This window comes from Neltuma alba, unplaced genomic scaffold (assembly GCF_004799145.2).
Source record: "Neltuma alba isolate B1F8T4 unplaced genomic scaffold, ASM479914v2 tig00005032_pilon, whole genome shotgun sequence".
Classification (NCBI taxonomy): domain Eukaryota; kingdom Viridiplantae; phylum Streptophyta; class Magnoliopsida; order Fabales; family Fabaceae; genus Neltuma; species Neltuma alba.
In genome coordinates this window covers 37161-53695 of record NW_021633951.1, presented here as the reverse complement: position 1 = coordinate 53695, position 16535 = coordinate 37161, and the positions used below count along the sequence as shown (strand labels likewise).

Genomic DNA, 16535 nt, shown 5'->3' with positions numbered 1-16535 from the left:
TTAGTTTATACAATACCATTTTTATCGATCTCCAGCAACAACAATAACAAAACTTTATCTCACTAGGTGAGGTTGGCTGCATGAATCACACTATGTCATTGTGCTCTATCAACAACCCAATCTTTAGATATGTTGTTGACCAGGAGATCTCGTTTAATGAACTCATTAAGTGTTCTTCTCAGCCTTGCTTTGCCCCTTTTTATGGGAATCTATACTGTTTGATCTACCCTCCTTATGGGGGCTTCTAGTGGCATTTTCTGCACATATCCAAATCACTTTAAACGATGTTCAACCTTTTTTTTTTTTTTATAGGCGCCACACAGACTCTTACTCTAATATTTTCATTTTGAATCTTATCTTTTTTTGTATGACCACACATCCATCTCAACATCCTCATTTCCGCTACACTGATTTTGTGCTCTTGTTTTCCTTTTATTGTCCAACATTCACTACCGTACAACATACCTAATCTTATAGTAGTCTGATAAAAATTTTTCTTAAGCTTCTCAGATACCTTCTTATCATAAATAACTCCGATAGCCTTCCTCAACTTTAACCAGCTAGCTTGTATTCTATGAGAAATGTCTCCATCAACTTCACCATCCTCATGTATAATAAATCCTAAGTATTTAAACTTTGATACTTTAAACCTTGATACTTGAGGGATGATTTGATCCCCATCTTCACCTCCAAATTTATCTCCATGTTTGAAAATTTTACGATTTCAGCTATTCTGGTGAAGTATTATTCTTTTTCCAGTGGTATCGAATGATGTGTAAAGGCTTTTCTACCATTAGACTATAAACAGGAATTAAAAAAACTAAAATGCTATATGGCGGGAAGTATTTCGTTCTTGTTGAGAACGATTTTAACTTTTCTGCCATTCCGATAATGAAGATTTTGTAGAGTTCGGATGCAGTGACATATATATAATGAAAATAAATAAAGGCTTCTGTTTTTCTCTTCTCTGTGCTCTTTGGAACTCTACAAGGCCGTCAGCCCCTCATAATTGAAAACTCTAGACAATCCAAATTTATCAAGTAACACTATTGCATTTAGATTGACTGTATCTGAAGTCATGAGTAAAATGGAGAATGAAATCATTTCTGGTTTTATGTTGCCATATATGGAAAGATTTCAATAGTGAATTCCAAGTTAATTATGCTCTATTAGTTCATATATTTCTTTCGCCAGGTTGTGTTGATCAATTGGTCAATTTTTTAGCCATATCTTGTGATGATTTCCGTGTTGGGTAAAATCAAAGTAGCGAAGAATTTGAAGCTATTTCGAAAATAGGTGTCCGCAACATGAAGGTCACATTTTGGTTGAGGAAAAGATATGGAAGAGTTCACAGGGCTTGGAAAGGGAAGACGCCGGGGTGGTCTTAGGTGGGAAAAAATAAGCTAACTGAGGAGGATGTAATTGATGCACTGTGATAGGGGCAGCTAGCTTTAGCTGAAGGTATAATAATCATTCTAATTAATTTCTAGGAAAAATCAGTGAAAGGTCCCTTGTTTGAAAACTTTATCAGCCGGAAGGATTTGATATTGATGCTTTGCATGATTTCACACACGGAAAGCATCGGTAATTGAATTCAAGTCCTTGCTAAAATAAATCTCAAAGAGGGACTTTTCACTGATTTTCCCTAATTTCTGCTTCGTCCCTGGCGTATCAGATGATATCAAATTTCTTAATGGACACCAACAAATAGAATGGGATGGGCTGGGGAGGGGGCTTATAATTAGCAAGAGAAAATAACAGCAAAATAAAAGGACGAGGGACGAAAATAAGATAAATGGTGCCTCCACAAATGGACAAATAAATAGAAATGATAGTGCTTAACACTGTTGTGAGACTGCAGGTTTGATTACTGGAATTGTATATATCTAGCTTGTAGTTTGATCAGATATACTGAGAAGTTGCTCCAGATACTCTACACCCAAGTCCTCCAGCACCACCACCTCTGATTGCTGTTTGGCTTTGTCTTTCTTTGCCCTTGACGAGAGTTTTCTTTGGATGTAGTGCCTCTCTTTGAGGGCCAAAGCAGGCGAACACCCTTTGGGACAGCCATACTTGATGTGTTGCAGAGACTCCTTCACCTTTTCCACAGGAAAATTAAGAACGGCGTTGTGGCCTCTCATGGTGAATGCAGCTTGGTCATAAGCTAGAGCAGCCTCCTCCGCAGTCTCGAACGTTCCCAGCCAAACTCTGGTCCCATTCCTGGTCGTGTCTCTGATCTCTGCTGCAAATTTCCCCCAAGGTCTCTTCCTCACCCCTATGTATACTTTTTCCTGCACGGTACTCTCGGCTTCTATGGCTTCACAACTCACCGGTGCTTGATTTGCCTCCTTCTCAATCATATCGAAGCAGAGATAATCTTGGAAAGGGTCTTCGTGAAATTGGTCGCTTGATGAAGAAGAGGCCGGGAAAGGATCAGATGTCTCCGGCCGAAACTCCCAATCTGGGCATGGCTGCAGATTTGACGGCCAATTCATCCTGGGTAGGGTTGCTGTCTGGAAAAGGCATGACTTTCATCCTATTATTGCAGTTATTTATATAGGCTAGATCCATGGTGATTATATATTAAATCAGCGCCCACCGCAGTTTTTTAATTATAACTATCATAATATTAATGCTGGTCAAAAAATAATTATAACTATCATAAGACTATTATTGCTTAACTTGAAATTCAACTTAATCTCTTGGGGTTCACTATGATTTGTTCAGACAACATTTGATTCGGCTGATATTCTCAGTGCCTGACATTTTAATAATGAATAGAAGAGTTGTTGCTTAGTATTGTATTTTTGTTTTTGTCGCCATTTTAGTTGTGAAGTTTAATTCGATTTCATTCGATTTATATGAAACTACGTTATATACAAGCCTTAAATTTGCTGATTATACAACGCATAGGGTTTATATTAAATCACTTTGTACTCTGTTGATTTTTCATTGTGCTAATGATTTTTTTTTTTTGGCTATATTCATGCACACAGAGCAGTAGTACTTTTTTCATTCTATTTATAAGATACTTATTAAAAGAATAATTTCGTGATCTTTCTGAAGCGTCATACTGATTATTCATTATGATTTTTTATTTTCATCATCATTCAATATTAATATAAAAAGTATGAAACTTTATTATTTCATGATAAAGTTGATAGATTTTAAGATTTTTTTTTGGAAGGTTTGGAAATGACATGTGAATATAATAGACCGAATGAAACATATGGCATGCATGGGCGTCACTGAATAATTACTGAGATAGTAAAAACTATCTGGATCTATTCACCAAAAAAGAAAAAAAACTGAAACGAGCTAGATCTTGACCTTTTATTGGTCAAACTAGCCAGATCCTTAGACCGCTTCTCGTAATTTCTATATCTGGTCTTCTTATACATCAGGTGTTACCGATGGTGCATCAGTTACCTTTTAACTGGACACGTGTGGTCATTACCAAGCATCAACGTGTATTTATTTTTTTTCAGTTTCACTCAATGTGCGTTCATTGAACACACATAAAAATTATAATTAAAAGAGATAACATATAATAAGGAAATTTTGGTAAAATTAAATTATTCATTACCTTTTAAAGAAATACGTAAAAAAATAGTACAATGATGATTAAATAAAGCGGCATCTATACACAACTCGTCATCTCTCATCACTGCACACCCACCCCCCAATTTTAAATGGAACTTTTTGTCTCTGTTTTTGTCTCGTTGTATGAACAGCACGGGCAGCCCGGAATCTATGGTTGATAAATTATCCTCTTTTAATCCCAACTTGGTCGCTATTTTTTCGAAAAAGAAATGAAAAGTCATATGTTTGTATATGTATTATAACTATTATGAGGTTTAGTACAGAAGACAGGCACATTTGGCCAAGAGTAATATGCGTAACCCAGGTTGGTTGTTTAATAATTGGGTCTTTCCTCATTTGGCGCTTCCTCCATGCTCATGTCTATTGTAAGTTGTTAGTCCTATTTAATTTCCTGATTACACTCCTCACATGCTTTAATTTCTTTTTCCAAGCGCTACTTTTAAAATGACCATAACGTTAGAATGCATTAATTCAAATGGATGAATACTATGTTATAATTTACTCTTGCTTTTTACCAACATGGTTTATCAGTATTTTTATTTAAATTTATTAAGTTATTTATTATTCTAAAATATTTGTAAAGAAAGAAAGCGCGTATTATAAACGTGAGGGGGAGAAAAATACGTAACGCCTAAAATTTTGATGAATTTAACTTGTATTATTATGATAGAAAAGATTTACCATGATATAAAAAAAGAAGCCCGTTAAACTTATAAAAGAATATTTCACACCCAACTATGGTAAAAAAATAAAAAACAAAGAAAGAAAAGACAGTAACAAACCATAGTCAACAAGAAATTATCTATTAAAAGATGTTTTTACATGGCAACTGTATATATCACCTGTTTAGGAAAACCAAACCTGGTATATATCGCCTAACCAAAAGTGGGTTGGGTTAGGCTAAAAGTTTGAGGTCCCAAACGTAGGTTTATCCATTAACAGCGCGACTACCACAAACTCAACATCCTTTTTCATAATTTCATCTTTGATTCATATCTAATTTACAATTATACTTCAAAAACAGATAACAAAGTTGTCACTACAGCCCCAGTGCACTTGGCTTCTCACAATTACCACATTCACAAGTTTTTTTTTTTTGGTCAAGTACTACGTACGTTCACGAGTTTAAACGTGCATAAGTACCTCAACATCTATGATCGACTAACTAATCTTCAAAACTCTAATACCCACAAGTATGACTCAAAAGGCCCTATAATAGCAATATAGGTCATTAAATCAAACACGTGAAAGTAAAACTGAAACCATATAAAGGTAACCATAGCCTCAAGCTTTGGATCCCTCCCCTTGAAAACACTGTTAGAATCCTCACAAGTAAAATACTGAAAGAAATTTTCGGGCCCACGAGTTATTATTTCAATTCACAGTTATGCCAAAAGCTCATTTTCAGAGCAAGTTTTGAGTATGATATAATACCTTGAATCAAGTTCAATTATCATAAAAGTTTTAATATGATATTCTCATTACCTAAAGTTTTCAATTGAAATAATTTCTTTGTCAAATCAATGTCCAGATTGCTATATAAAAGATACTCCAAAGTTCCCAATAATTCATCCATAAATTACCAAAAAAAAAAAACCAAACTTAAGCTTCTACCATAAGATCAAATTTCAACAGGCATTATAAAGACCCCAAAACAAACAAGTGAAGTTTTAAACCAAGATTTACATTCAAAAACGAAATTTCCTTTTGTATTGTCTAGGGTTACACGACTGCAATTTCCACCGACAAAGATCTTCCTTGAACCGTAAAAAAAAAAAAAAAATCAAGTCACCTCATTAACCTCAGCCAAATGCCTAACAACCATAAGAAATTCGGACTTGTTGCTGTCACGAAGAATCAAATCCTCCATTAGCATCGTAACTCAAAAATAAGCTTGGGAAGATGAGGGAGAGGGATTACCTCCCAAGTTTTTAAAGCCCAAAGGAATCGTACTAACACACAAAAAAACCCCTCTATTTCTTTTTTTTCCTAAGCATATGTATCCTCATATTAAAAACTATTATGTTTGAGGCACTATCAAATACTAAATACGAGCATACACCTCTCCTAGCATAAATGTAAAATTTGGTTCATCACATTTTAAAGAGTTTAGCCCTTTCACTAAACTAAATCCCTATTGGTAAAACCCTTCATATCTTTGTGGGTAGACCCTTAGGCTAGGTTTGCCCACACACATAATCCGCACATTTATGTTTGCTGTGAATGTGAATGTGAAAAGTGCGTTTATTTTACTGACTTTCAAAAATTACAAATAATCTCATTCCAAGATAATTCATCCAGTCCTTCAATTAATCATTAATTAACTTAATTATGTTACTAAGACAATTTAATTAAATGTGTGTTGTTATACTTTTGTTTTTCCAAATCCTTAAAACTTTTACCTCAAGAGAGCTTTCTTGATTAATCCTCCATCATCAACTTCAAATAACTTAATTAAGAATTTTAGGGTTGGCAAAAAAATTTTTAAATTTTAGGGATGTTATAAAAAAAATATAAATTAACTGAAGTAATAAAAAATTGAGATATTATATTTAGGATCAATATAAATTCTTAAATTAAATCTTATACATAGAAAGGAGGGGTATATTATATCACTTTATTTTTTGAAAGTGGCGGTTATGTTTTTTTTAAAAGCCAAAGTGGCAGTTATATTTAAAACCCAAGTTGACGCTGATGCTTCTTTTTATTAAAGAGTATTTGAGGGGAAATCAAATCCTTGTTAAATTAAAAGTAATTTTACTGTAATTAGGGAGTTTTTGAGTAGAAACAAAACCATGATTTTAAAGATACTTTTATGGCATATGAAGTAAATATATGAAAGAATTTGCCTCGATTTGTGAAAAATTATTTTTGTGGTATATGAATGTGTAGAAAGCACTTTTGGCAATAGCCGAACACTCATTTTTTTCATTAATCCAAATACCCCCTAAATATATAAGAGGAGTTTTGTCTTGACTTACATAAAAATAATTTTTTAAAGTGTTTTTTAGATAAACCAATCGTCTATCTTGGTCTTCTAATTTAGACGTATCGTGTGTGAATGTATCCACCATTGGTATATTTAACATTGTGATCCTTTATATCTCCAGTGAATAAATGAAAGATTTATAATAAATAAATTAAAATTTAACTTACCATATATTATTTCATTTTTAAAATTTCAGGGAGGATTTTTTTTTGGATCCGGGAGGATGGGCAGGAAACCAAAATACCAAACAAACGTAAAACACTAAACTAGAAATTCGTTTGTTAAGATTCATAAGTACACGAATTTTATCATTTTATCTATCAATCTTCGTGTCCCTCTAACACAAAATTTTAAAATATTCTACTCGCCTTGTCTCTCACACCCATCAAATCCTTGGACAATATTATTTTTTTTTTTTATAGAAAAACTGAATAATGCTTTTAATGTAATGAGGTATTCTTATCACAGTAGTGAAATCTCGGTCTGGATGAAGCAGCCATATGATATGACATAGCGACCAATTGTTGGTTAATTAATTATGTTGGTGAGTGAAATTAACAGAGGCTTAAAATAATGCACAACAATGAACATGTGTTAAAAATCTTAAGTTAAATATTCTGATGGAGAAAGGGTGAAGAATCATGATCGTGATTAGCTAAGCATAGCGACCAATTGTTGGTTAATTAATTATGTTGGTGAGTGAAATTAACAGAGGCTTAGAATAATGCACAATAATGAACACGTGTTCAAAATGTTAAAGTAAATATTATGATGGAGACGGGGTGAAGAATTGGGTCATGATCGCGATTAGCTAAGGAATTTGCGCTTATTAATTACTTTGATTTAGGACCTAACCCTACTTTTTCATAATTAATCCAACTATGGCTGCTATGAATGAAGACACTTATACTGTATCTTAATTTTATTTGATTGGAAATGACCCGGATACATGAATGAAATTAATCACCACGCATATATGGGAAAGTATACTTTAATTATTTTAACATGTCCCTTTTCTTTCTTCCATTGTCCTATTGTCTTATTTCTTGTTATTTAACTCAGTCTTCAAGGCCAAGTGGCACCACCACTTGTGAGAGCGCAAATATAAAAATAAGTAAAACTACAACAAGGAACCATGCATGTATGGGCCATTGGGGGTACAAATAAAAAACAACAACTTAAAAAACATAAGAAAAGGGACATTATTTGGCAGTGTTTGCCGCAATTTAGTTCAATCTTCACTATATATCAATTCATGTCACCATCAATGTTCCCACCCCTCAGATCTAAAACAGCGACTGTGGAATTTTTCTAATGGGTTTGTACAGATTCAGTTTATACAGTTAGAAAAGACAAAAACAGAATGCTTAAATATATATCAAGGGGGCTTATAGATTAATTGAACTTTTTTGGTGGTGTAATCCCCAGATAATTTCAGCTAATATATTGAATAATGCCGGATACATGCACGGAACGGGGATTTAAAAGCACAATAATGGTTGAATTCGTGGGTTATTTGTATTGACTACTACGAGCATGAATTAAATTAACATTAGGAGGATTTCATCAAAACATGCGTCAAACAACGTGGGGAAATGAATCCAGACATTTATGATGACTAAACTAATCCGGCCAAATTCATGCATCCTCCTCCTAAACTTCACCCACTCCTTCCTTTTAAATCCATTGGAGTTCATAGTCATGCATACATTTTACGCACTTTGATTTGATTTAAGCTAGAAATAGAAATCGCTAACCATATCATACTCCTTGTAATTCACTTCCCACTCTGAAGCAGGACGCGCGTTGAAGCCTGCAACAATGGAGAAAGAGGTACTTTCCAAACCTTTTTAATTTCGAGCGCTTCATTTCTTTTCTTTTTTTCCGAAGGCGAAGCTCTTTTTTTTTTTTTTTCCCCCGAGCTGAAGTACGTGAAGCTCTTATTTTCTTCTCCTGATTCCAAATTTTGCTCCTAGTTTATAGCTAGCTTGCATTTGTTTGCTCAAATTGGTTTGCCAAGAGGACAACATGTTATTGGGCTGATGGCTAGCTAGCTTCTTCATTCACAGAGAGGACTCTGTAAGTCCCAATAGTAAGTTATAATGGTGTTAATATTATTGTTGATTATATTCTTCAAGTTTGATTTAGTTTTGATTTTGTTCACTGTAATTTTAAATGATTGGTTTTAATGCCTGTAAATAATATTACACATATCTTATTTCTTTAGTAATTTCAAAATGATAAAATTAGCAACATTAGTAATTTTTCATTTTTCTTCTTTGGATAAAAATGAATAAAAAAATTGAAAATGCATGTAGGATAGTGAAGATTTATTTCCTGAACTATTTTTCATACCTTCATAGATTTAGCCCTCATGCTCTGTACAGTCAAAGCAACTTGGGTCTTGCCGTATAGTTGTTTGTTTTTAGAGTAAAATACATTAACACCCCTCTATTTTAGTTAAATTACAGAAATCTCTATTTTATTTTGAAAATGTATATAAACTTCCTTTCAAATTAAAATGTATGTTACATTAACCTCCTTACACTTTTAAGATTTAATTTCCATCCATCCAACCGTTAGTTGACCGTTAAGTTTTACTTTTAAATTTTTATTTTGACCAAAATATTCCTCCTTAACATAAATGTTATTTAAACATTTAAATAAAAAATAATTTTTGACACAACAAAACATAATTATAATATATGTATTTTCAAAATTTTTAATATGCTATGAAATTTCTGATTTCAATTATATTATAGAATTATATAATTTTAGTTCATCATGAAATATTGAAATTTAATTTTTTTTTAAATGGGTAAAAAATATTTTGAATATTTTCTTATCACATAATGTAAATTATGCGAGTTTAGAACCTTATATAAATCATTTAAATTTATGTTTGCATTAACTAAATTACTTAATTTTTTGGCCCAATATGATAAAAACATTAAACAAACAACAATTTTTAAAAATAAAAAAATAAAATTAAGGTAAAGGAGAAAATCTTAAATTTTTCGATATAATTTTAACCAAGATTGTAGGATTAGTATTATGAAGGGTAATTTAGCAAATAGAAAGTATTTCAATATAAATTTGAATTAAAAAATATTTTTTTGAAATATTCTTAACTTAGATATATATTTTCAAAATAGAATGAAAATCTATATAGTTAAGAAAAAATATAAAGAAGATTAAAGTATTTTACTCTTGTTTTTATTGTATTTCGCCTTTTGGGGATGGCCCGTCATGCGTGCAGGACAGGGCCCACACACAAATTTGAAAGAAGAATAAAAGGTTACGTCAATCAAACATAGAAGTTAATGAAAGTTAACCCAATTCTTGCTCTTTTTCACTGAATTTTAATTTTAATTTCTTAATTTTAAAATTATTAGTTTTAATCTCTTAAATTTTTTTTATTTAAAATATTAATTTTTATAGTTTAATAAAAATTTAAACTATTTTATCTCTTAAGTGGCTAAAACCTATAATTTAAAATTTGAAAAATTAAAGCCAAAATTTATACAAATTTGATCAGCAAAAATTATCACAACCCTTTATCTTTTAATCTGATACCTGATGGGAGGTGCTGCAGCTTAACGGCCTCTCTACACATTTTGGGATTATTGCTAATTTTGTACTTAAATTTTTATTTTTATTTTTATTTTTGAATTCTTAAATTGCGTATATGATTTTTATATGTTTGGGAATAAGATCTTAGTTGTTTTTCCTTTTTTTTTAATTAATGCTATTCTTTCGTCGTTAAAATTAAAAACTCATAGTTGGCTAAAAAAAATTAAAAACTCATCACGCAAAAAAAAAAGGAGTCAGGAAATTATGCCATTATCATCAAGAAGCAGCGCGGGTCGTTGCGGTGCAAATATGATGTTTTCGTCGTTTTGCTGCCCGCCCCTAGTTTTATTAATTGTTGGCATGTTTGGATTGGTTATTCAAAAGTAGTAATACGAGACAAGTTTATTTCGACTTGCCTAATACATGGGTCCCGAAATCCGGCTGCTTCTCCTTCTTCCTCCCCACTGGAATGAAACCCTAGCTTCCATCACCCACGCCAAAAACTCTTTCACTGATTCTTTTCCTTCATTGATCTGTTTTGTGCGATTGTCGCTCGTTCCAGAGTTCCTGAACTCCGGCTTCCTTTTCTCTACATATTGCAGAACAGCCAGGTATATTTTCAAGAAATTAAACATGGGGGACGCCGGATCCTTCACGCGACAGGTAAATCCCTAACTGTGATTTCAATTTCGTCTCAATGTCGGTTGGTATATAGGAAAGCGACATTACAACTAATTCATCTTTTCTTGCTTGCTGTCTTGAGTCTGTCACTGTGGAAGAATATGTTGTTTTAAAATCTATGTTGAACTTCTTTTTATGCGCTGCGTGATTATGTCTCTCCGACTATTGTTTCTTCGTTCGTTCGTTCTAGGAAGAGAAAGTAAACATGGGACAAAAGCAAGGGATAGATTAAGCTAGACTAATACTATCTCCGGTCCTAATTATAAGATTTTGTTTATAGTCTATAAACGAGGTCTTATAAATAGGATTAGACGTAGTACTAACTTCCTTCCTTTACATAAGATATAGACAACTAATTTGTGAATATTAATTTAGTTATTTATAATAAATGGATGTTAATTTTTTTCTAAAATATCTTTATTAATAATGTGTATTAGAATAGAAACCATTTGACATATGTAATCATTATGAAGACTATTTTGAAAAAGAAAAGAATAAATATGGAAGATAAAATGAATTAGGATTTTATATTTATGAACAAATTGAATGTCTAATTAATTCTTATATTTAAGATCCGGCAGAGACAGTAACAAAACTTCTTTTGTTTTGCAATTAACTAGCTATTAGTAATTGATTGATTATTCTGATACTCGAAAATATACATGTTCGATCAGTTGACATAGATATTACATAGTAAAATATTTGTTGGTTGTGCCACTGCAAGTTAGGATAATTAGTTGTCAAACATCAAGAACAGAATTCTCATTCATGCATGGTGTGTCTTCAATGCTCCTCCCTTGTCTTATCTGTTAACACTGTCAGTGCCTTCCTTTTCTAGCCAGTTACAATTCGGTATCTGCAATATGTCAGTGATTGGTAATCCTAGGACAATTTTGACAGATTTTACACAGATTATTCAGTTGTATTTCTACACGTTACTTATTGACATGTATGGTAAATTACATATGCTTTTAGAAAAGGCATTTTCCATCATATCATAAATTATATTGCTTGAAATATCATGTTTATCCAAAAAAATGTCTTTACGAAACTAAACTTTGACAAACTTGAATAAAAAATATTAAACTTTAAGAGGTATTTGAATTAGCCTCATATGAAAAAAATTTTGTCTCATCAACCTATATATAAACACTTTTTTTAAGTGACTATAAAGGATTGCCAAACTTCTCACTCCCATTATTTCACATTGATGTCAGTGTGACTAGAAATAGGCATAAAGCCAAGGTAGGACTTGGGAGGGCCGTATTGCTAGCGCCTCTAAACGCTGAGTTTAAAAAGTGACCTTTAATTTAAATTATGCACATTAAAAATTATTATATAATTTAGATTCAACAAGATTTTAATATTTTGACAAAAATTGTAATGCAAAATTCAATGATATGTATCTAGGCCTCTCTTCCTATTATATTTATTAATAAAAATAATATGATTTTTGGCCAAAAAGCAAAATTATTTAAAAATTAATCAACATCAATGCTTCACTGAAGTTTAACACACAATTAGTTTAAAACAAAATTAAAATTAAAGGCCAAAAGAAATACTCCTATGGTTCTATTTATAGAAAAGAGAGAAAAATTTTTTTGTCACTTTATTAAATTTTTACCATAAATATACTATATTGTCCTTTATTTATTAAAATATAGATAGTTATTTTTTCTAAAAATATATATATTAAACATGGGTAAAGCTGAAAAGTTGTTATATTTTAATGGAGAATTAATATTATTTAAAATTTTTTTTGATCTATATAAAATATATTAAAAATACTTTATACTAATAAATAGGACAAGAGGAGTAGCATTAAATTAAGCGAACACTCACTCCCACTGACCACTGTGGTGCATTAAAGACTTTTTCGTTACTTTGTTCCCTCAAGTTCAGACAATGTGATGCCCGCCTTTCCTGGAAAACCAGCTCCTCCCTCTTGCTTCCCCGCCGCTCCCACGAAAACCCCTCTTTCTTTGCCGCACGGCTTCGTGCTTTTCCGTCGACGCTAAACCCAGGTTTTGCTAATTACGTTCTGTTTCGAAGTTTTCCGGTTCCTGATTTTTGCTAGTCTGCTTTCAAGAAAAGTTATTTCCGGGGCAGATAATAGGCAACGTGAGGATGCCATGAATTTACTTATGGAGGTAAATATGTAATCCCTTTCTCTTTCTTATGTTTGATTACCGTTACCATTATTTTGGATCGAAAATTACTTCATGATGGAACGGTTCCATTGTTGCTGGTTGGTCCCTTGCAGATATTCCGATGGGAATTAATCCTTATCAGCTGTATAAGTCTAATTGTTGGTTTTGAGTTTGTTTCTTAATTTAATGGCGCTAGATAAAATACAACGATTTATATCACTCAGATATTTAGTCGCTATTTTGCCCACCAAAAAGATATATAGTCGTTATTTGATCAAAACTTACCTTTCCATCATCTCCAGGACGGCAATCATTTCCTTTTTTTCACCCGGCGGGTTCTCGCTCAACTCGTATGTATTAATATGAACAACGTAACGTTGGCACTACTCTGTGTGTGTGTGTGTGTGTCTTCTTACTTCTCAACTTTTGTTTGAACTTCTTTGGTTTTTTTTTTTGGCCTGAACTTCTTTGGTTGATTAATCGTTCCTTTTAATTTTACATTTTTTAGACTTCTGACTCGTGTATTGTTTCCAATCTACTATCATTTGAATGCTAATTACCCGAGTTATATACTTTATAAGTTTTATTTTATATTTATTTTATATTCTGATTTCATTTTTTTAATTTTCGAAATTGTATTGCTGTTTATAGTTTAGATACCGAAAAGATTGGGTCTCTGTTGATTTTCTATACACACACATACGCATAGATGAAAAATGGGATCTGTGTACCGTGTCTTTGTCTAAGCATCTAGCTAAGATTCTTGGATGTAGATATGGGTTAGATGTTACTGTTAGGTTTGCATGTCTAGAATTCTATAACTGACTTAAAATATCTCCAGATATGATTATTTCCACCTTTCACGTATATAGCAACAATCTTTAATCCTTTTTATTCGTCTTTAATAGTCAAATACAATGCATCATTTCCGGGATAATTCAATTCACTTACCATGCCAAATAAATTTAACTTGAATTTTCATTTTTATCTTTGTGATTTATACTAAAAAATCTGCTTAATTGTAATTTACAATAATGAATGATTTGAGTGTTAATATGAGCAGAAAATTCTGTTGTCTCAAACAGTTACCAGATCACGTAACAAACAATATATATCCTCCAACTCTTTTACTAAGGGTAGTACACATAGGGCTTTTGTGTTCTTTTATTGTTTTCCCACGAGTCTGGTGTAGGGATTGTCCCTTGAGAAGAAACACTACTCGCCAATGTGAGTACTTGGCAGATTTCAATGTGACATTTTTGCCATATCTGTGCCAGGAGTTTTTCCTGAGAATCGTGAACACAGCATGAGCTACAGTTTGCTGCATCGCTTAATCTGCTTAATATGAAACTATGAGTGCATGCAGATCAATTCCTTGTTTTATTCTATGGACTATGGTTAAAACCAATATGTGTTATCTTTTCTATGAACGTCATACGGTAAAGAAAAGTTTGTTAGTCCTGTCATGAAAATATTTTCTGTTAAAAGCATTTTATTGAGGGTTTCCTATATTTTTAAACTTGATTAATTCAATGAACTCGATGGTGCTTTACTTGACCTTATCTTTGTTTTCTTTTTTTAATGAATAATCGAATTTGCGAGCCTTTATCTAAACTACCTTCTTGCACATTTCAGATAATTTCTGGTTATTGGTGGCTGCAGAATTCATAGTTACTCCGATGATCATAAATGCAACGAAGTGAGATATTAAAATGTGAAATTAAACAAGGTATGGCATTGTTGGTAAATTGTATATTATTGATCTTATTATTTTTTCTACTTTCCTCCATATTTAAGGTTAATTTCTTGTTTTTGACGCCTGCAGAATTCGAATTTTCTCTGATGATCATAAATGCAATGAAGTGAAATGTAAGGTGTGGAACTAAACAAGGTATGACATTGTTGGTAACATTGTATACTGTTGATCTTTTTGTTATTTTTCTAAAAGAATTATGTGTGAGATAGGATCTGATTTTATTGAACATGATGTTGTATTGCATCTAGGAAACATGCAGTTGGAGAGATGTTTCGTCATACTAGAATTAATTGTCAAGTTTACAATGACCGATCTTGTGAGAATACAGTGAGAATCTTATAATTGCAATATAACTTGCTTTTTTCAGCTAACTAGTCTACCAGTCTTGTTCTTCATGTGGAGTTTGAAATAAAGAACTTATAGTTTGAGAAACGGAACTACTAATACTGCTCTCTATAGTAGCTTTGTCTAGTGAATTTTTCTCTGCTCATGCTGCTGTGGCCTGTAATACCTGATGATAAACCATAGTTCATTTTTTCTGATGAGATTAAATCGCAACTTTTAGTGTATACAATACTACCTCTGGTCCTAATTATAAGAGCCAGTTGACTAATTTGAGAAGATTAAGAAAGTAAGTTGAGTTAGTTATTTGTCCTAAATAGGTGTTGTCTTTCCTAAAATATTCTTACTAATCAAGTGTATTGACTAGAACTATCATTGTTAGAAGGGTTACTTTGAGAAAAAAAAAAATATAAATATGAGAGAAAAAGTGGATTGGGATCTTATATTTAGGATCAAAATAAAAATCAAATAGGGTCTTATATTAAGGACGAGAGGTAGTATCTCCCTGTCTTCAAATTACATTCTTTTTACCATAACGGTCAAATGCCTTGAGTTCATTATCACAAAAGTCTACGGTATACCTGGTGACTGCTATTCTGGTTAAGTATATATAAATCTTTCTTCCACAGCATCAAATGAAGTGTACATCTTTTGTAGTTCTTGATTTTTTTTTTTTTGGGGGGGGGGGGGTGGGGTGGGCAGCATAAAGAGTGGAAATTATGAATGAGACTTACCTCTTTTCATTGTCAGTTTTCTCTTCTTTCTCTTAGCCCTGCTAGATTTTCACGTTAACAAACTCTTTAGTAGTCCAAACTCATCAGACAGTATACAAGTATCCTTAACCTTCGTCATGTATGGAACGGTTCCAATCGTCAATGCAAGTTAATTATGTACTTCTTGCGAAATTATCCTGTAGATTCTGTTCCCTGGGATTCATGAATATTTAATTTCTGCTTTAGGTGGCACTCTTCAAAATGTTTTCGGTAGTTGTATGATTCGAAAATTAAATAGTATAAGTTGTAACCTTGCTGATTAATTCGTCTTGTATGGCCTGTCTTGGGATTCTTGTGAAAATTTCTCTTTGGGATAAAACTAGTGAGGGATTATGGAGCTACTTTAGAAATAGATATCAACAATAAGATGACGCCACATGTGACGAAAGGTTTTTATAGAACTTCCAAAGGCAGACGCCGCGAGGGTTAGCAGGGAACAAAGAAGTGATCGAGTTAATGCCCTGTGAAAGGTGTAGCATTCCTTCAGCAGAAGGTGTAATTATTATAATTTATACTCCTTTCTTAGTGTATCAAATGGCAAATTTCTTAACGAACACCACCAAATAGAATGGAAGTGCCTGGTGAGAGTCATTATAATTACATAGATGTCAGCCCCTAAATGGGGACTTAAGATCGTGGGCACATAATGATGAAGAAGGATGATAATA

The 16535-nt window shown here is 32.4% G+C and overlaps 1 protein-coding gene across 1 annotated transcript; it reads right to left on the bottom strand.

Annotated features, from left to right (window-relative positions):
* Window positions 1–1886: 1886 nt before the first annotated feature.
* LOC114746504 (ethylene-responsive transcription factor 1B-like) lies at window positions 1887–2387 on the bottom strand. The gene has a single exon (XM_028934719.1). The coding sequence runs from the start codon at window positions 2358–2360 to the stop codon at window positions 1887–1889; it is 474 nt and encodes a 157-aa protein (XP_028790552.1). The 5' UTR covers window positions 2361–2387.
* Between the last annotated feature and the right edge of the window lie 14148 nt (window positions 2388–16535).

Coding starts and splice junctions, on each gene's coding strand:
- LOC114746504 (XM_028934719.1), bottom strand. CDS start 2,360: ATGATTGAGAAGGAGGCAAATCAAGCACCGGTGAGTTGTGAAGCCATA.